The sequence below is a fragment of the Aethalodelphis obliquidens genome, unplaced genomic scaffold, assembly GCF_003676395.1.
Source record: "Aethalodelphis obliquidens isolate GAN/ISIS:26980383/991018 unplaced genomic scaffold, ASM367639v1 scaffold4, whole genome shotgun sequence".
NCBI classification, from domain to species: domain Eukaryota; kingdom Metazoa; phylum Chordata; class Mammalia; order Artiodactyla; family Delphinidae; genus Aethalodelphis; species Aethalodelphis obliquidens.
The window spans coordinates 58,114,566-58,136,319 of record NW_020837948.1 but is presented as its reverse complement, the minus strand read 5'-3'; the positions used below and the strand labels follow the sequence as shown (position 1 = coordinate 58,136,319).

General features: G+C 35.0%; 1 protein-coding gene across 3 annotated transcripts in view; it reads left to right on the top strand.

Moving 5' to 3' along the window:
• POLK (DNA polymerase kappa) overlaps window positions 1-15,950 on the top strand; it is a 66,278-nt gene extending 50,328 nt beyond the window's left edge. For all 3 annotated transcript variants that reach the window (XM_027100807.1, XM_027100806.1, XM_027100805.1), the window contains 8 exons: window positions 1,084-1,208; window positions 2,522-2,688; window positions 5,063-5,095; window positions 8,275-8,371; window positions 10,713-10,884; window positions 12,584-13,543; window positions 14,042-14,084; window positions 14,312-15,950. In XM_027100807.1, coding sequence (XP_026956608.1) covers window positions 1,084-1,208; window positions 2,522-2,688; window positions 5,063-5,095; window positions 8,275-8,371; window positions 10,713-10,884; window positions 12,584-13,543; window positions 14,042-14,084; window positions 14,312-14,396 — 1,682 coding nt within the window. In that variant the 3' untranslated portion in view covers window positions 14,397-15,950. The remainder of the gene's footprint in view (window positions 1-1,083; window positions 1,209-2,521; window positions 2,689-5,062; window positions 5,096-8,274; window positions 8,372-10,712; window positions 10,885-12,583; window positions 13,544-14,041; window positions 14,085-14,311) is intronic.
• Window positions 15,951-21,754: the final 5,804 nt, after the last annotated feature.

Sequence of the window (21,754 nt, the reverse complement as noted above, 5' to 3'; positions counted from 1 at the left end):
AAAGTGTAGAATGACATTTTACTTAGCTGTTTTTTTATTAACTTCTGACAATATACCTATTCAGAATACTGTGAACCTATAGGTAAATTGGAATTAAGCACAAAAACCCATGTGTCCAAAGCAAAAACTTATCATAAAGCTCATGTAGCGATCTTTTTTGAAACACAAAATATATTTTAATTGGTTTGGGACATAATACTTTGTTTTCCCTTTGAAGACTTACAGTGCAAGAGAGACCACAGATGTCCACACAAAATATGGATTAGACAGGAAAAAACACCAACTAGCAACATAGCAATCTAGGATCATCTGGTGAAGGGAAAAACAGCTTTACATATGCCAATAACTCATGAGGGTATCACTGTGTCTTAGCATAGAAACTGATATTCATGAGGACCCTAGATTATCTTAAGAAAGCCATATTATGATTGGGTTAGTCTTTTCTTCCTATGCCAAAGCCTGAAAATAAGTAATAAATTTTAGAAAAATGTGTATAAAAATTGAACTATTTGATGATCATAGTTGAATATACCTATTTCAAGTTATCTTAATCATTAAGACACCTAGAAATTATAAAACACCTCTCTGAAAAGGGGTAATTTGCTTTGTGAGTAGCATAAAAAGGATACACGCATTTCATTATCATTGTTTTAAACATACTGGAAACAGAATCTTTGATTTTTTTTTTTTCGTTATGTGGATAATCTATACAGGAGACCTTTTCAAAGAGTAAACATCCATCCTAAATTATATTCTCCATCTTTTCTGTAAGACAGCCCTGTATTCCTACTAAATATAGTAAGTAAACTAATAATATCACTTAAACTCAGAAATTACTCTTAGACTTTAAAATACCATGGAGATTTAAATATTCCTCATTTCTGCTGCCACAATAACTTATACAATTCCTTTTCCTAAAACTATAGCAAGCCCTGGGGAGATAGATAGTAATCAAATGTTATTTTTAAAGTAGCATTCCACATTTCAGATTTTTGCATTTAATTTTTTTTCTGTGTTGTTATCACGTATTTTAAAATCATACATATCATGTTCTTTGAGTCATCAGAGTGTTCTTCTTTTAAGGCATCGCACCAAATACAATGTTAGCGAAAGTATGCAGTGATAAGAATAAACCAAATGGACAATACCAAATTCTCCCTAATAGACAAGCTGTGATGGACTTCATCAAGGACTTACCCATTAGAAAGGTGAAATTTTATGCAAAATTTGTCATCTATATATATACTCGGTGTTCTGAAGAAATACTATTTAGGATGATAGTAATCATTCTTTCAGAAACTTTTTAAAATGATAGCTAACAAGCAAGAATGATAATGGATGATTTAATTAGGACTTGAAGAAATCTTTCTATGAAATCCTAAAAGTGAGGTTTAGGAAGCTTGTCTGTTGAAAAGTTTGTTGAAAAGATTTAGAATTTTAATTGTTTTTGACCAGAAAAAAAAAAACCCAAATACTTTACCATCTTTAAAATGGTAAAATGATTCCTCAGGGATTATAGAAAGGGTATATTTTATTATTTTTTACAGCTTCTAGATTCTGTATATATATGCTTTTTTAAAAATAATAATTGTACTATACACTATTTGATGTTCTAGGGCTTGCTTTCCTGACTCAGCATAATGTGTATTAGTGAATCTAAATAAACATTTTCAACTCTCAGAAGAAAGTCTATATCAAAATATATAATGTATAATGACTACTGAATAGCTTAGTATATATAAGATATAGCTATAAAGCAGTGTTTTCCAATGTATTTTTAAGGTATGAATGGGTGTTCTGTTAAAAAACGTTCTGGGGTCAAAGAACTTTGGAATGTACCACCCTTGGTGGGTCACAAGAGATATTAATTTATTGAAGATTCATAATTCTTACAGTAAAAAAGTTCATTTAAAGTTTGTTTATCCTAGAAACAGACTGATTGTTACAGAGAACAAACTGGTGGTTTCCAGAGGGGAGGGGGTGTGGAGTTGGGCAAAATAGGTAAAGAAGATTAAGAGGTACAAACTTGGAGTCATAAAAAAAAAGTCATGGGATGTAATGTACAGTATAGAGACTATAGTCAGTAATATTATAATAACTTTGTATGGTGACAGATGATTACTAGACTTATTGTGGTAATTGATTCATAACGTATATAAATGTTGAATCACTGTGTTGTACACCTGAAACTAATATAATGTAGGTCAACTATACTTCAGTTTTACAAAATTAAAAGGGAATAAAAAGTTGTTTATCCTACCATTCCCCAAGTTTATATGACCGCAGAACTCTTTTTTAAATGCTTTTTAAAAATTCTATGGAATTTAAAATTTTTAATTTTCATGGAACACTAGTTTAGGAAATATAGCCAAAAAGTAACTAAAGCCGTTCTCTTGTGTGACTTTTGAAACTAGGCACATTATTTATACCTTTTATTAGTTATAAAATATATGATGAGATTATAATATCACTTCTTATCTTAATTTCAAAATGTATTAATGATAAGTTGATTCTTTTCTAGGTTTCTGGAATAGGAAAAGTTACAGAGAAAATGTTGAAGGCCCTTGGAATTATTACTTGTACAGAACTATACCAACAGAGGGCATTACTTTCTCTCCTTTTCTCTGAAACATCTTGGCATTATTTCCTTCATATTTCCCTGGGTCTAGGTTCCACACAGCTGGCAAGGTATCTGTATTTATAATTATTCTGCTTTTTTTTAGCATTTGCTGAAATAACAGTTTTCACCATTGAGATAGAGACTACAGGGATAACATGTTTTAAATTTCTTTTAGGCTAGCTCAATTCAGAATATAATTTTTGAATTAGAGTCAAAAGATTGGTTGTGAGAGAAAAGGAAAAGAGGAATAAAAAATCACTCCTAGGTTGTTGGCTACAGCATTTGGATAGAGGGATAAGAGGAATGATGGGTGCTTTCTTTTCTGTACCTGCCTTGTTCTTTGTTCGGAACGTAAGAATATTGGTGATCAGATTGTGGGAGTGAGAAAGATGGCTCATACTGCAGAACTCACCCTTTAAAGCAAGTAGACTTAACGATTCCTTGAAAGCCTTCATGAACTACCTGTATTTCTTCTCTTTTCCAGATTTGTAAATGATTCATTCATTCAGTACTGAGTACTTTGCGTTAGGCACTGTTCTAGGCACTGGGGATAATAGCAGTAAACAGGACAAAGTCCTGCCTTCATGGAGTTTGCAGAATAGTGTGGGAAATAAAAAGTAACCAAATAAACAAATGGAGAAAGTAAGGCAGAGTGGGGGCACATAGATGTTGACTTGTGGGGTAAGAGATGGGGTTGGCAGCGGTTCTCCAGAGACAGAGACCTGAAGGGGCCAGCCATGCAAAGATCTAAGAGAAGAGGAAACGGCTAGAGGAGAGGCCCTGTGTTTCCTCCCTGCCACTCTTTCATCCAGGTCTTAAAAAGAAGGATCCCAGAGCTAGAAGGGTACACTGTTTAGGGTGGGTGAAAAGAAGGCACTAAAAACAAGAATGAAAATTAACACTGGGCACTATTTTTACGATTTCGTTATCATCTTGTTAGCCTGCCCTCAAAATAACTCTTTTATATTCATATAGTTAAACTAAAGGAAAACAAGAAGATTACTGAGGAGGCATGTAAAATAAGTTTGATTAACCAATTAGACCTGCTATATCTTACAGAGATTGCAAGGCATGTGCTATTATTTTTCTCATCTCTCCATGCTCCTCATTCTTTAAGTCCAGGTAGCTGACTTTGATCTTGAGTGGATATAATGAAAGATAAGAGAAAGACATCACAGTACTATAAATAATGCAGTACATGAAGGTGATGAGAAATAAAACTTTCTTCTTTAATCCAAAAATTATCCTCTTTTTATTTCCATAGTGCTTGAAAACAATACAGTTTTTAATATAATATAGCACATATTAACCTGTGGTAGAGATGCAGGTAATGCTTTTAAGTGAAATTCATAGGTAATTTTTAACCATATAAAATAGCAAACTTCCCTTCCCTTCTATCAACATTCTGTTTCCTTAATTTGCTTTATTTTTTAATCTGTAGTACTTCTCCCCTTCTAACCTGTTCCATATTTACTGCTATGTTTATTTGTCTCCCTCCACTAAGATATGTTTCTTTATAACTATTTTTTTAACATTTATTTAATTTACTTATTTGGTTGCACTGAGTCTTAGTTGTGGCAGCCGGGCTCCTTTGTTGTGGCTTGCAGGCTCCTTAGTTGTGACATGCGAACTCTTAGTTGTGGCACGCATGTGGGATCTAGTTCCCTGACCAGCGATCGAACCCAGGCCCCCTGCATTGGGAGCACGGAGTCTTAACCACAGTGCCACCAGGGAAGTCCCTAAAATATAAGTTTCTTAAAGGCAGGCACTTGGTCTGTTTTGTTCATTACTGTTATCTCCAAGGCCTAGAACAGTGCTTGATTCATAATTGGTTTGTGAAATATTAGGAAAATGAATAATCTACATGTCATTTCAGCTTTTTGGTTTTAACTGCTCCTACCAGAGCAGCTAGAATCCAACCAAACTAGGTGGTTCAGATTCCCAACCATCATCCTATTGCTGTATGGCAAATTTTGACTGAGCTTCTATAGAGTGGTATAAGTGAATAATAAATAGGCTATTATTAATGTACTAGGCCAAAAACTAGATAATGGATATTAAATTATTTAAAATTTAATTATATCTTATAACTGCAAGCCATTATGCTACTACCTTCTGTTGGTTTTTGTAAGTTGTGATTTTTTATATTTGGGCTTTTAATAGAAACAATTTATAATATCATCCTGTTTTCAAATTTGTTGTCTTTGATAGATATAGACTTGATCCATCACACATGTAATTATATTAGCATATCTTTCTATATTCTTTGGTGATAGTTTTATTTTTAGATTAAAAAACTCACTGTGTTGCATGATGTATAACTTTTAATCTAAAACATTGAGATCTCTAAAGGGTAACTGATGTAAAATCATCTTGGTTGACTAAAAGAAACTCAGTCTTCTTTGAGAAAGCAAATAAAAGCTTTTTTTTTTTAATTTCAAGGGATGGAGAGAGGAAAAGCATGAGTGTTGAGAGGTAATGTTTTGTTGCTAATTATTCATAATTTGTATTATTTTAAACTAATTTTTAGTAAATTTTCACTGAAATTTAAAAATCTATTCGCAAACCAAGTAACAATTTTCATCAGTTGATACTCCTACAGTAAATATTCCAGTGCAATGCTTTATTATCTTTGCTTGCTGTGCTCTCAATGGGAAAAAATTTAACTGCAGTTATTTTTTTAAACGTTGGTTTTGTTCCTATTCAGTGAAAACCAAGCATTTTAGGATTCTAAATCTTAATTTATAGGCTTATTTATAAGAAAAATTATACTGAGTAGTTATTTGGGAAATTTAAGAAATGATGATGGAAATTCTTCCTGAAGTTCTTCAAATATTGGTGAATAACCATAGACATCAAATAGTAAGATACTGATGAACAAGAGCTTAGAGGTGATCTAGTTCAGTGGTTTACAATCTTGTTTGAAGTCAAATGAAATCTTGATGGAACCTTATTGTTTTGGGAAATATGTCATTGTTTGAAAAGTCCCTCGCTTATCTCCTCAAAGAACCAAAGTTCCACTAAGACATTTAAGAACCGCGGACCTAGTATAAGGTTGTGTTCATTTTGCACATACATTATTCATGATCAGAAAAGCTGAATGACTTTTTTTTAAATTTTATTTATGTTTTATACAGCAGGTTCTTATTAGTTATCTATTTGACACATATTAGTGTATACATGTCAATCCCAATCTCCCAGTTCATCCCACCACCTCCACCACCACCCCTTTTCCCCCTTGGTGTCCATATTTGTTCTCTATTTCTGCCTTGCAAACCAGTTCATCTGTACCATTTTTCTAGATTCCACATATTTGTGTTTATATACGATATTTGTTTTTCTCTTTCTGACTTCACTCTGTGTGACAGTCTCTAGGTCCATCCACATCTCTACAAATGACCCAATTTCATTCCTTTTTATGGCTGAGTAATATTCCATTGTATATATGTACCACATCTTCTTTATCCATTCATTTGTGGATGGGCATTTAGGTTGCTTCCATGACCTGGCTATTGTAAATAGTGCTGCAATGAACATTGGGGTGCATGTGTCTTTTTGAATTATGGTTTTCTCTGGGTATATGCCCAGTAGTGGGATTGCTGGGTCATATGCTAATTCTATTTTTAGTTTTTTAAGGAACCTCCATACGGTTCTCCATAGTGGCTGTATCCATTTACATTTCCACCAACAGTGCAAGGGGGTTCCCTAGAAAAGATGAATGACTTTTACAAGACAACACACTCAGTAAATGACTGATAAAAATTGTTGTTTTAGGCTGTGATTTACATAAAAGCAATCAAAGGAAAAGAGGGGAAAAAAGCATCCAAAAGTGAGATAGTATCGTCCTATTTAATGATTTTTTCTTCTATTTTGTCTTTTGTTATTGAGAACATTGCTTGCTGTACGAGAATATTAATATTAACTAATATTAATATTTCTTAAGAAAGGGCCATCAAACCAATAGAAAAAAGTGAACAAAGATCTAATTAGTTAACAGAAAAGATGGTACAAATGGCTTTATAAACATGTGAAAATAATCTCAGTCTCCGTATAATTTAAGAAATTCAGATTGAAAATTCTCTGAGATAGCATTTTTCACTAATTAAGTTGGCAAAGATGCACACTCTATTGGCAAGACTATGGGAGTGAAAAAGCTATTAAACTCTAAAGGAGGGTGTACTAGTTTCTTATTGGTGGTATAACTAATTACCACAGATTTATTCTCTTACAATTCTGAAGGTCAGCAGTCCTAAAATTAAGGTGTCATCAGGGTTGCATTCCTTCTAGAGGCCCCAGAGGAGAATCCATTTCCTTTCTAAAAGCTTCTAGAGGCTTCTTGCATTCTTTGGCTCACGGCCCCATTCTCTATCTTCAACTCTCACATTTTGTCTTTCTTTGACTCTTACCCTCCTGCCTTCTTCTTACAAGGACCCTTGAGATTACAGTGGACCTACCTGGATAATTCAGGATAATCACCTCATCTTAATTTAACCACATCTGTAAAGTTCATTTCACCATGTAAAGTACTAGATTCTGAGAGATAAGGATTTGAACATCTTTGGGGACCATTATTTTGCCTACCACAGGGGGCAAGCAATTTGGCAGTATCTATCAAGATCACAGATACACATGTACTTTGATCCCACAGTTCTTTTTCTAGGCATACATTCCACTGGTGTAATCACATGTCATTTTACATGTATACATGGTTATGCACTGAATTTTTTTTTGTGATAGCAAAAGATTGGAAATAAGTTTCTACAAATAGAGGATTGGTTAAATGATCTTACATCTTTAAATTAGAATTTATGCTGCCATATATAAATGAAATTATTTATAGGGAACTCTCACCAGGATGAATGAGAAAAGCAAAGTGGTAAATAATGTATCTAATATTCTACTGTTTATATAGGGGAAATGTTTGCTTGTTTGCTTTTATATACATACAGTATTCTAGAGGAATAAATAATGAATAGGAAGCTGGCAATATTGGTTGCCACTAGGGAAGAGAACTGGGTAGCTGGGAATAGTTAGAAGCGGCACTTTTCACTGAATGACTATTCAGGGTTTGCTCGGGCTTTTTTACTGGTTACCCCACTCTCTCTTTAGTGTCTTTATGTTAATATGACCTTTCAATACCCTTGTGCAGATGAAGTCACAAGTTCTACATTTAGTCTTACCAGCCCTCCATTTCCGGTTGCCTATTAGATGACTTTATGTAGGTGCCACGAACCAACCCCTTAAATCTACTTGAAGATAATTCGCTTACAGAAAATACACATGCAGTAATTGGAATGTTGTTCTCATTTGTACTTTCTTAAGATAATCCTCTGTAGCAGAGTCTGTATACATATGTATCCTAATGTTTTGTAAGTTTTGAGGGCATTATCCTTATATGTTGGTGACTTTAATCATCTTTTAAAACATATTGTAGAGAGCAAATGCACCTTTGCTAATCAGTTTAGCTATAAACAATCTCCCATTATTTAAGAAGATCTTGGATGTTTTTACTTAATCATATCTTAGTTCATCTGAAAACTTTGTACTGTAGAAAATATAACTTAATGCTAGGCCATTTACATGTACTATATCATTTCTAAAGTATACTGAATTGTAGTTTACTTTGTGCACCAAAATCATTCTTGCCTTTCTAGGACATTCAGTGAGATAAGTAAAGCAGAAGAACAGTACAGCTTGTGCCAAGAACTTTGCAGTGAACTTGCTCAAGACCTGCAGAAAGAAGGACTTAAGGTACTTCATTTTTATGCAGTGTTCTTAGTTTTCTAAATTTTTAATAATAAAAAGCTACCTTAAACCAAGAGTTAGATTTTGCATTTAAATACAAATTGGGATGTGTCAGAAAAGAGAATTCTTGTCTTCAATAGAGACAAATTGAATTCTGACCCTTATCTGAGGCCTATGATTAGGTCATTTTATGAGAAGCAACTTATGAGGTTGGAGTGATTCCAGTATAATTCCAGAGAAGTTTATATTACCTTGGGAGTACATTTGAATAAGTTCAAAATCAGAGTTATATTGGCAGTAAAGAATAAGGGATAGGGAAGGATTTCCCTAGAACTGTGCTTGTTATAAATGCCTTTCCAATTATCCTTTAATGTCATTGTCAGGTAGACAGTGACCTTCTGGAATAGGCATTTTGTTTCAAGGCCTTAATCCAGGTTGCTTAACACATTGAGAACAAAACCTGGAAGGCTTTGAACTTTGTATTGTATAATCTTCACTCACAACAATCCATGTTTAGTATTTTTTCAACATTCTCAAAACAGAGGTAGGGTTATTACAAGGTATAATACAAAAGCAATAAAAAGATATTACAAAGAAAGGGATATCTGATGAATACTTTCTTATAATCCTTCTCTTTTATACCTTAAATATATAGAGAGTTCTTTTTTAAAAATTTTTTAAATAAACTTTTAATTTTAGAATCAATTCAGATTTATAGAATAAGTACAAGGATATTATCAAGATTTCCAGTATACCCAGTTTCCCTCATTATTAACATCTTATATTATCATAGTACATTTGCAAAACTAAGAAACTGACACTAACACATTTCTGTTAACTAAATCCAGACAGTATTTTTGTTTTACCTGTTTTTTTCCATTCATGTCCTTCTTCTCTTTGTTCCAGGATTCAGTCCAGGGAACCACATTGCATTTAGTTTTCATATCTTCCCAGTTTCCTCTAGTCTGTGACAGTTTCTCCGTATTTCCTTGTTTTTCATGACCTTGACAGTCTTGAGGGATACTAGCCAGGTATACTGCAAAATGTCTTCCAATCTGGGTTTGTCTGATGATTTTCTTATGATTAGACCAGGGTTATAGGTTTTTAGAAAGAATACCACAGAAATGAAGTATCCTTCTCATCACATCCCATCAAGGTATATGATAGCCACATGATATCACAGGTGAGACTAACCATCCTCACTTGGTTAAAGCAGTGTTTGCTAGGCTTCTCCGCTGTGAAATTACTACTTTTCCCTTTCCATACTCTATTCTTTGGAAGTGAGTCAATAAGCCTAACCTACTCTCACAACCTCCAGGAGGTAGCAAAATAGACAAAACCAAATTTACTGTTTTAACTTTCTAAGTATACATTTTAGTGGCATTAAGTACATTCAGATTGTACAACCATCAACACTTTTGATCTCCAGAACTTTTTCATTATCCCAAAGTGAAACTGTATCCATTAAGCAATAACTGTAAAGGAGTTCTAACACGTAAATTTAACATAATATCTGGCATATAGTAGGCACACAATAAGTGTGAGCTGTCCAGAAGATCTTCTCAATGAGGTCCCTTCAGAAAGATTTTTTTTCCCTATCTTTTTAGGTACTGAATTAACCTCAAAAAAGGATTCAGTAAAAAGAAAAGTAATCAGTTAACTTTGCCCTTTATATAAAAGTCTTTTATAAAAAGTCAGTTGGGGAGGGAAGTAATATTTACTGACTAAAATGGGATTTTTAGATTACTTATGAATTTCAGTTATTCTTTATGACAATTTTCATTATGGTTTTTTATTTTGTAATTGTAATAGTTAATATTTATTGCCGTTTAATATACATCAGGCACTGTTTTAGGGTCTTTATTTAATGAATGTTGATCTTTAACATTGAATGATCTCAACCCCAAAGAATTAAAATTGTAAGTTTAGTGTTTTGTCGTTATAAGACCTGTCAACTAGTGTGTCATTGGAGTTCTTCCTTCCTAGAAATTTCTCTTATATAGAAACTATTATATGATGCAGTTGACAAACATAGGGAAGGGAGTGTGGATACAAAAACTCTATGATCAGCCCCTAGACCATTATAGATTGAGTCATTATTTTATAACATAAGCCAAAATTGTGTTTTTCTGTCTTTCATTACTGTTTTGTTTAGGCACAGTGGGTAGGGCAACAACTCCTCCTCCTCCTACAAAAGCTCCACATTACCATGTTTTTTTGTAAATAATTGATTATACTTCCGTACTCTGTGTACACAAGAGACCTTTCTGAATTTTTCTATCCTGTAAAATAACTTTTTTATGGAAGTTAAAGAGCCATATATAATAATGTATTCTGTTTGTTACAGGGTAGAACTGTTACCATTAAGCTAAAGAATGTGAATTTTGAAGTAAAAACTCGTGCATCTACAGTTTCATCTGTTGTTTCTACTGCAGAAGAAATATTTGCTATTGCTAAAGAATTGCTAAGAACAGAAATTGATGCTGATTTTCCACATCCCTTGAGATTAAGACTTATGGGTATGACTTTTCTTTACTTGTTTTTCCTTAAATCTGCTAGACTTTTCCATAGAATCAACTTGGGAAATATTCTCACCTCTATTTTATTTCTTAAACCTGTTTAGGAAGTTGTACTTACGCTACTGCCATTTTTCTTGATTCTTAGGACCTGATGCATGTGAAGCCACGATCATTAGTTTAATTCCAGTAAGAACCAGTTAAAGTCGTTCTTTTCCTTACTACTTACTGAAATCCTTGGGGTTAGGTATCTTTCAAAATTTTAAACTTTTCAGATTTTAGAAAGCAAATTCACTGCATGTTGAGTATATTATATAATACTCCTTTGGGATCTGAAGCAGCACTTCATGATCAAACACATTATTATTTCTGTAGGAAAACAAAAAAATATTCACACTGAGTTGTAAAGACTCTAAATGGTCTGACACCAATCTTGTCATCAATTACCATCTGTTGCTTACAATTTTCAGAGCTTTTTGGATTTCAGAATTACAGATAAGGGATTGTGGCACTATAAAACCACATTTCTAGCCATCACGTGGTAAAAAAAGATAAACAAACCATGTTTCCAAAGTGAACGAGTGAGAGAATGTTTATGGATAAGCACTCCAAATGCCAGTTTTACTGCTAAGGATGGGTCATTAGCCATACTTTCACATATGAAAAATAGCACACACTGAAGTCAATTTGAATAAAGTATGTTAACTAAAAGAGCTAAAGAGTGGATGTTAATAGCAGCTTTATTTATAATTGCCAAAACTTGGAAGCAACCAAGATATCCTCCAGTAGTAGGTGAATGGAAATTGTGGTACATCTAGACAACAGAATATTATTCAGCACATAAAAGAAATGAGCTATTGGAGTAGAGGGCGGGGGAGAAGAAAAGAAATGAGCTGTCAAGCCATGAAAAGACATGGAGGAAACTTATATATTATTAACTGAAAGAAGCCAATCTGAAAAAGCTACATCCTGTATGATTCCAACATATGACATTCTGGAAAAGGCAAAACCACGGAGATACTAAAAAGATCAGTGGTTATCAGGGGTGGGGGGAGGGAGGAATAGGCAGAGCACAGAGGATTTTTAGGGCAGTGAAACTATTCTGTATGATGCTATAATGGTGGATACGTGTCATTGTACATTTGTCAAAACCCATAGAATGTACATCAAGAGTGAACCCTAATGTAAACTATGAACTTTGAGTAATAATGTCATGTCAGTATAGATTCATTGATTGTAACAAATGTACCACTCTGGTGTAGGATGTTGATAGTGGAGGAGGAGTGCATGTGTGGGGCAGGTAGTATATGGGAACTCTCTGTACTTGCTACTCAACTTTGCTGAGAACCTAAAATTGCTCTAAAAAATAGCGCCTATTGCAAAAAAGGGAGCTAAAGAATCTATGCAATTGACTCCAATTAGTTACTCGATATTTAGTGGTATCATGTGTCAGGTATTAACTGAAAGACCTATATAATCATGCTAACTCCAGTAGATACTTACTATTTACTATACCCAGCTTTATGAAGAAAGTTAATTTCTACTCATAATACCACCTTTGAAAAAGCATCCTTTAATTCAGAAAAGACAGTGTTGCTTATTATTTCTGGCTAAGCAGCCTTTTTCATATGTGTTATAATAGTATTATGCAAAATGTCTCTATTGAATTTGAAATGGATTAATTACGGTTGGTTTAATTTAGGGGTGCGACTATCTGGTTTTCCCAATGAAGAGGAGAAGAAATGCCAACAAAGGAGCATTATTGGCTTCTTACAGCCTGGAAACCAAGCCCTGTCAGCCACCAGGTGTACACCAGAGAAAACTGACAAAGATCAGTTTCTAAAACCTCTAGAAATGTCCCATAAGAAGAGTTTCTTTGATAAAAAACGATCTGAAAGGAATTGGAGCTACCAGGACACATTTAAATGTGAAACTGTAGATAAACAAAGTTTACAGACATCACAATTCTTCCAAGTTTTAAAGAAGAGGATGAGTGAGAATTTAGAAACATTGGAGAATTCAGATAACTGCCATATATTTACTTGTCCTGTTTGCTTCAGGGAGCAAGGAAGCATCAGTCTGGAAGCCTTTAATAAACATGTAGATGCGTGTCTTGATGGACCTTCCATCAGTGGAAACTCTAAAATGTCCTCACGTTCACATGCTTCCTCTACAGAAGTGAACGAGAAAGAAAATGTCCATGATTTTGTTTCTGACTGTGAGAAGCAGGATTGTGAAACTCATCAGAAGAATGCAGAGATCACATCAGTAGATTCTGTAGAGTTGGCAGAGACTACTGGTAATCAATCTAATACAGAAGGTGTAGATGTGCTAAGTAATAAGCACAGTGAAGAGGAATGTTCTAGTCTTCCAAGCAAATCGTTTAATATAGAACACTATCCTCAGAATTGTTGCGCTGTTTCACTGGAAAATGAAGATGTTGCGTCATTAGGAAGGAACGAGCCCCTACAACCTTATTTATATGAAGTGATCAGTGACCAAGTCCTCGTTTGTCCTGTTTGTAACCTAGAACAAAAGACTTCAGATCTTACCCTATTCAATGTGCATGTAGATGTTTGCTTAAATAAAGGCATTATCCAGGAACTGAGAAGAGATAAGGTTAATCCAGTTAACCAACCCAAAGAAAGCACCACAAGTACTGGTGAGTTTACAGTTTACAGTTTACATAGTTCATGTACGCTGCCATTTAGGAAAATGTTACCTTAACGGTGGGTTAGAATTAACTGAAGACATTAGATTTAAAATTTTGGGAAACCTCTGGTTTGGGCTTGATTTAGCACAGAATGAACTCAATGGTTTAGGGAGCTGAGTGATCTAATCAAAACAGAAATTCCTTCAGAGAACACTTGCCAAGGCACAGTGGTAACTTAACTTTAATTATATAGCCAAAAAGCCTCTTTAACTTGTTTTCTGGTAGTTCCAACTCTAACCCAACTTCAAAATCAGCTGTAATACTAATGAAACAAGTAAATTACAAAGAAATTATGCTATACATTAGTTTCTGGTATATATAAATTCGAACAATGTAGTACTAAGGAGGTTTTTATTATCTTTAATCAGTCAACCTTAACTCTTCAAATTTTTCGAAAGCTTTTTAATTATTTCATGTTATTCATTGTGGAATTTCTTCCCTCTAAAGATAACTCAGGCAAAGTACAGAAGATTGGAACAAAAGCAAACAGGTATGGCTAATTTGAGTTTTAATAAAGCTGGCTATAAAATTGTTATATTTTGAGGTCTGATTTTTAAGAAATGTTAAAATTTGCTTTTAGAAATCATTAAGTAAAAGTTTTAAAATCAATTATTTGCATAAACAATTTTTTAAATCTCTTCATGCATTTTATTATTTTATGTTTTTTTGTTTTGTAGTTCTTCATGCATTTTAATTGCATGTTCTTTTTTATTCCAGGCCAGGACTGACGACAAAGTACTCGGCATCAAAGAAAACAAAACCAAACAGTCCCAGACACACCCTTGATATATTTTTTAAATGAACTTTGAACATTTTATCATTAATTTTTGATTGAAACTTGTTATTTTATAATCAATGAACGTATTCTTCCTCATTCCAGGCTTACAGATTCATTGAGTGAAAGGCAAGTGCAATAAGCCCTCCCCAAATGACATTTCCTTTATATGAATTTGGAATATATACTAATTTACTTCTGTATATATTTTTGATAACAATGAGAATTCCACTTCCATTATACTTCAATTGGAAATCAGTTCTGTTAGAGACAATTTTAAAATGAGAAGTTAGGAATGGGATCAGGAAGTGATTTCCTTCTTTATTATGTTTTATAGTGAATATAAAAACTTACATTTATAAGGGCTCTCAGAAGTTCAGATAAACCTGCTTTAGCATAAGAATTTTTCAGCACTTAACCACTTTGTTGGCACTGGACTGCTATGTTTGATCTTAGTATCTTCTACAACTTTGTATAATTATATTTTAGCTCCTAGTATCTTCAGATACCTCATGAACATTCATAATTAATACTTATCTTAAGTTCTATGAAGAGTATTAGCTTAGCAGAACCAGCATGAGTGGTTTTGTTACCTTCAGGAAAATAATGTCACAGTATTATTTGCTGTGTTAAAAGAATTTTTGTTTAAAATATGATTATTCATTTGATTTTTTTAAATTTAAAATTTCTTTAATGAATAAGCACTTGGTTCACTTTAAAAAAATATTTAGTCTAAGATTCAAGGTAATTATTTTCTTATCTAAGACTTTTAAATAGCAATATTTCATTTCTTGGCAGTTATATTTGTACTTTACACAAATCTGTAAAAAAGGATAAATTGTACACTCACTTCATTTTTATTATGACCTTCTGGAGAAGAATGTGCAATTCAAAAGATTAATGTGTGTTAAAACACCTCATTTATCTTAGTTATATTTCTATCATGTTTTCATTGATATTCGCGAAAGAAGACAGCTTAACAGTAGTTAGCTTAAGTAGTTGTTCCAAATATTTTTGTGCTATCAATAGAGGAGTTTTTATCAAAAAAACAATTATTTAATTGAAACATGAAGATGGAACCCATTTTCTATTACTGCTTTAAGGAACTGAATCTTTTGTTCTCATATTTTTGTTTCTTTTCATATTTTATAGCTCGTTACCTAAATGTATAAAGACAATGTTTTAGGAGTAGCGTAAATTAGGATCTCGCACAACCTTTGGCCAAAGTGGTAATTTGACTTTAAATTACTAGATGGATTAAAATTAGGCTTAATGTTTATTAACATACCAATTTCATGCCTAATATTATTATACGCTATGCTTAATACCTAGTTGTAGAGCTACGCTTCTTGATTGTGTGATTTACTTACATTAATTCTCTACAAAATTAAGTTCAATGAAGCACTGATTTAATGTATTGAAAAGTAGATAGAACCATATTTGTTCTTTTCTATTCTATTTTGTTTCAAGTTCATTTTTATTGTGTTTTCAACATTAGAGTGAATACTAAATTATTTTCACTTAGATGATTCATTTAATTGAATGTTATCATTTAGTAATATTTAATAAAAATTTAAAATGGAATTTTAAATGTTTAATCTTTAGCCAGTAGAAATGGTTTCCTTACTTTTCCACTCTTTTCCCACCTCTGTTGCTTTCACTCTTATTTTCTTTGCCCAGAATTTTCTCCACATCCTTTTCTGTTTTGTCTAATAATCCAACTCATTTTCTTTTTATTATAATTTTGTTTGGGGGCATTAAAAGAAAATACAACAAAACCACAAAGAATAAGCACCTATAATCTTACCTATTTAGAGAGTCAGAATATAGGGAACCACCTGGGAGAACATATTTGCAACACATATAATTGGCAAAATACTAGTATCCAGTATATATATAATCCAGAATATATAAATGATTCCTATGAATCATTAAGGAAAAGACAGACAGCCAGTAGAAATTTGGACAAGTCTTTAGATGGCACTTTACATAGAAAGAAATCCAAATGGCCAAGAAACGTGAAAACATCCTCAGCCATTTTAGTAATAGGGAAATGAAAAAGAAAAAACCACAAAGAGTTATTGTAATACCTTTCCCAGATTCACAAAATGAAAGGATCCAATGATATTAAGTTTTGGTGATGATATGGAGCAATATGAACTCTTATTTGAAAACAATCTCTTTGGAAAACGGTTTGTCCTTCTTCAGTAACTCTGAAGATGTGCACACTCAACACCCCAGCAACTGCACTCCTAAATATACGCCTTTGCTGGTTATCTTCCATTTGCCCTCCTGATTTTACTCTGTGACCTCCACCCTGCTTTAAGTTCAGTGAGGCATCATGGCAGCGGGCAGCCACTGCAGAAGGTTTCAGGGAGGAAAGAAGATGAAGTTGTTTATTTATTCCCTCATATAACTTTTTGAAGAATCATGTCAAGCTGGCTAAGTCCCTTGACGAAAGGTCACAACTTCTTCATATGTCATTTTCTGCTCTCTCTCCAGGTTCTGATAATCCTTTCCTTGCCCTCACCCCCTCATCCTAGGGGTGGCAACAGAGCCTTGCCCTTACTAGCCCTGAGGTGCCGCCCTATCTTTTGTGGTTTCCCCACACCCTGCCCACACCTTTGTAAATGGTCCCTTTCTTAAAAGTCATCTCAAAATACAATTTTTTTCCTGCCAGAGCCATAACTGATACAATGTCTTGGGAAAACTAGTGAACATGTTTTTTAGAAAGCATGTGCAAGAATGCACATAGCAGCACTGTAATAGCCAAAAAGTGGAAATCAAATATTCAGCACTGGTAGAATGGTTAGATTCTACCATTGTATATTCATGTAGATTCAAACAGTAGAATTCTACACAGTGGTGAAAATGAAGGAAATAGCTAATCAGAAGGTGGATGAATATCACAAACATAATGTGGAGCAAAAGAAGCAAATCATAGAAGGATGCCATCGGCATGATTCCACTTATATAGTTCAAAACAGTGTATATTGCTTTAAGGATGTATTCATATGAGATCAAATTATTAAGAGAAGCAAGTATATTATTGTCCCCAAAGTTAGAATAATGACTTCCTCTGTGGGGAGGAAAGGGAATGTGATTGAGAAATGGCACAGGGAGCTGTTGGGATGCTGACAGTCTTCTGTTGTCTTGGGTGGTGACTGCATGGATGTTTATTTTAAAAATATTATGTAAACTGTATGTATGTATCTTATAGATTCTTGTTCATATGTGACCTATATCACAATAAAAAGTAACACAAAAAAAATGGCAGGAACCGCTTTCCTTAGTAAGGTGATGTTCTCCTTCATCTCTGCAGGCTACTAGCTTCAACAGAGAAAAAGTACATTTCTCTCTGCTAGGACTTTGCTGATGAACACAGCAAGAAAGAGTCATCCCATGACAACATTTTGAGTTTTTCTCCTAATGTTTCCCCTAATGCTACAGCCTCAATCAGCATTTGGTCTGCTCTCCAAAGTCAAATTGCCAAAGTTGACAATTTGACCAAATATTTTATCATCTCCAAACAAGTCACCAGCTTCCCAACCTGTGATATATATCGCCACTCCTCAAAGCCCCTCCCTCAAACACGAAGCCAATTCTGTATATTAGATTTTGTTATTTTCAGCACTGCTTTCTGTATCACTGCTTTCTGTATCACTTCAGAATTTTACTTCAGCTGTGAATTACAGAGACCCAATCAGTGTCTTAAAAAAAAAAAAAATCAGTTCTAGTGTTCCCACAAAACACAAATTTCATTGGTTAACTTTGGCTCGATAGTTCAAAGATGGGTTCACAGTCTGATTTTCTTGGCCTCACATGGCCAACTTCTGGCCGCAAGATGGATGGACTTTTCTATATCCAGCCTTACACATGAGTTCCAGGTAGGAAGATGAGGAAGTAAAAAGGACAAAAGGGCAAGTCTGTCCCATTTTAAAGAGCTTTCTTGGAAGACCCACATAACAATTTCCACTTCCATCTCATTGACCAAACAGTGTCATGTGGCTTCCCCATATTAAAGGGAACCTGGAAATGTAGTTTTTAGCTGGCTACGTTGCTACACCCAAACAAAAATCAGGTTCTGTTAGTAAATTGTGCCTCACCTATTAAAAAATAACTATACAACTTTATTATCAGATGATGTGTTTGTCTACATTTTTTAAAATCTACATTTAGGACTTCCCTGGTGGTTCAGTGGTTAAGAGTCGTGCTCCCACTGCAGGGAGCACAGGTTCAATCCCTGGTCAGGGAAGATCCCACATGCTGTGCAGCGCAGCCAAAAAAAAAAAAGAAAAATCTACATTTAATTAAAAAGTTCAATAAGGTTATGGCTACAAAATCAATGTACAAAATCAGTAGCATTCCTGTACAACAGTAATAACCAATTAGAAAATATAAAAATCTCTTTCATGACAATAATCTATAAGGGACCTAAAGGGGCAGCGGGTTGTGGGGGGCGGGGCGGGTATCTATCAAAATAGGTGCAAGGGGCTTCCCTGGTGGTGCAGTGGTTGACAGTCCGCCTGCCGATGCAGGGGACGTGGGTTCGTGCCCCGGTCCGGGAAGATCCCACGTGCCGCGAAGAGGCTGGGCCCGTGAGCTATGTCTGCTGAGCCTGCGTGTCCGGAGCCTGTGCTCCGCAACAGGAGAGGCCACAACAGTGAGAGGCCCGCATACCGCAAAAAAAATAAAAATAAAAAAAATAAGTGCAAGTACTCAGGAACTACAAAATATTATTGAAAGAGAAGCAGTCTGAGTAAATTAAAAGAATAATCCTATTTATGAATAGAAGAATAACTATCTTAAAGATAACTCTTCTCCCCTAATTATTCTATAAGTTCAATAAAATTCAAAACAAAACTTCTCATGGTTTTTCTTGGAAGTTGTTAAGTAGATCGTAAATTTTATATGGAAGAGCAAAGGCCCAAGAAAAATAAGGTAGAAGGACAGGCCCTATTACATAGCAAGATTTATTATAAAGCTGTAGTAATTAATACCGTACACTAATAGAGCAGTATAGGCTTGGGTATGGACATTTTAGACAGCTCAGTACAAAAAGTATTTACTATTTAATAAATAGTGCCTAGGGCTTCCCTGGTGGCGCAGTGGTTGAGAGTCCGCCTGCCGATGCAGGGGACACGGGTTCGTGCCCCGGTCCGGGAAGATCCCACATGCCGCAGAGCGGCTGGGCCCGTGAGCCATGCCCGCTGAGCCTGCGCGTCCGGAGCCTGTTGCTCCGCAAGGGGAGAGGCCACAGCAGTGAGAGGCCCTCGTACCGCAAATAAATAAATAAATAGTGCCTAAACTCTGACCTTCCAACTGATTTCTCAGCTTCTCCTGCTCTAAACCATTTTGTGCATTTTTTGCACATTACCCATAATGTTTTCATAACGTCACTTGTATTAGAAACAAAACAAAAAAAGATTTCAAAGCTCTCAACTCTGTCCAGGATCAGTGGGAGCTGAGATGGGGACTGATTTTCAGTGTATGATGATTTCTATGGTGCAAATACCATGACAGATTTCAAGCTATTGACACGATGTCAACCAGTTCACAAAGTTCCTGAAAATTTAACAGTTGGCTCTTGGGTGCCAGCACAAGCGAGTTCCCCAAAATCAGTGTTCATAGTGCCCACCAAATACTGGCTTGGCATTCGAGCCCGGTCAAGTCACACTGCATAGCTTGCAGTTTCCTGAATTAACCAAGCTATTTCTCCCTTCTGGTGTCGTGCTCAGTTGCTCCCTCTGCCCAGAATGTGCTTCCTGAATGCCCCTTTGCCCTCTCCATACACAGTAACCATACACAGCTATTCACCTTTCAACTCATCCCAAGGACCACCTTCAAGAAAGGCTCTCTGTCCCGTAGGAAAACTGATTAGTCACTCCTTTGTGCTCCTGTTTCTCTATGAAGACACTGAAACATTGTTTGTTGTGGCTTTGCTGCGGTCTCTCCCTTCTAGGTTGTAGGCTGCTAGAGATGCTGGACTGTCTTTCAATGATCTCTGAATTATAAGTGTGAAGTGTAAAGCCTGGCACTCAGTAGGTGTTAACTATCATTTGTTGACCCATAAATGAATAAATAATGTTTGCCCAAAGACTGGTGTCTATTACTGTCATACTAATTTTTTCTGTAAAGACAGGGTGGCCGACGTAGATGGCTGCACTCAAGCTGGGCCCTAAGGATGGGCATTCTGGAAAGAGAGAATTGTACTGATTGTTCCCTTTATTGGGTAATTGCTTGCTTTATAAATGTTTTATTACTGTGTTCTTTTGGGGTAGCTTGGAAATATTTGGAAAAAGGCTCCAAATATGACTATTAACCAGGGCTAAAAAAAAAATGATTTTTGAGGAAATATTCCATTTTGAAAATCACACCTGGTGCCTGCTGTCTGCTTTTTTTTTTTTTTTTTATAAGTAATCTTCCCCTTTGTTTTTTGGCCATGCCTTGTGGGACGTGACATCTTAGTTCCCCAACCAGCGATTGAACCTGTGCCCCCTGCAGTGGAAGGGTGGAGTCTTAACCACTGGACCACCAGGGAAGTCCCAGTAATGTCCCATTTTGAAAAGCAGTAATACATTTGAGCATACCTGGTGCTGGTAGGGCTCTAGTGAACATCACAGAGAGGTGGTGTTTATACCCCTGAAGCAAAAGCTGTTTTTTTGTTGAATCATTAAGGGATAATCACTTTTACTTTGTAATACATAATTGGATTAAGAGTTGTTTAAGAAAAACTCAAATGATATTATGGTATTGAAAACATGATTCCATTTATTAAATCGTATATTGGACTGCTCCCCTTACAAGTGTGAGGTAATTTATTTTCTAATTATTGCTGTCTACAAAAGGCTCAGGGAGACAGAAGATAATTCAGAGGCAAATAGTTTTCACACTTCCTTGTAATCGCGGTCTCTTAAGTTTGTTATGATTTCAAACCCATATATACCTACATATACATATGCATAGATGTGCATACACCATATATATGTGTGTGTGTATACATACTACACACACATACACACAACCTCACCTGAACCCATATCTGTTACTGAATTCTGTCTACCCTTGTAGGGCCTGTTGAAAACACCCACTTCTTTGTATTCCTTTTGTCAAATCCCCAACAGTTGCCTAATCTCTGGCCTTCCAACTTATTTCTCAGCTTTCATCAGTTTCCTTCCCTTCTCTAAACCATTTTGTGCATTTTTATAGACAATGCTTTCCTAACATCACTCATATCCATCTGTGTGTACCACAAAGGTGGGTCAGTTCTGGGGTCAGATCGAGTTCTATTTTATTAGGACTCAATTTTTTTTTCACTCCTAGAATATGCTCAACTTCTAATTTAACTTCTGAACCCATCCACAGGCATGAGATGTGCCATGGTT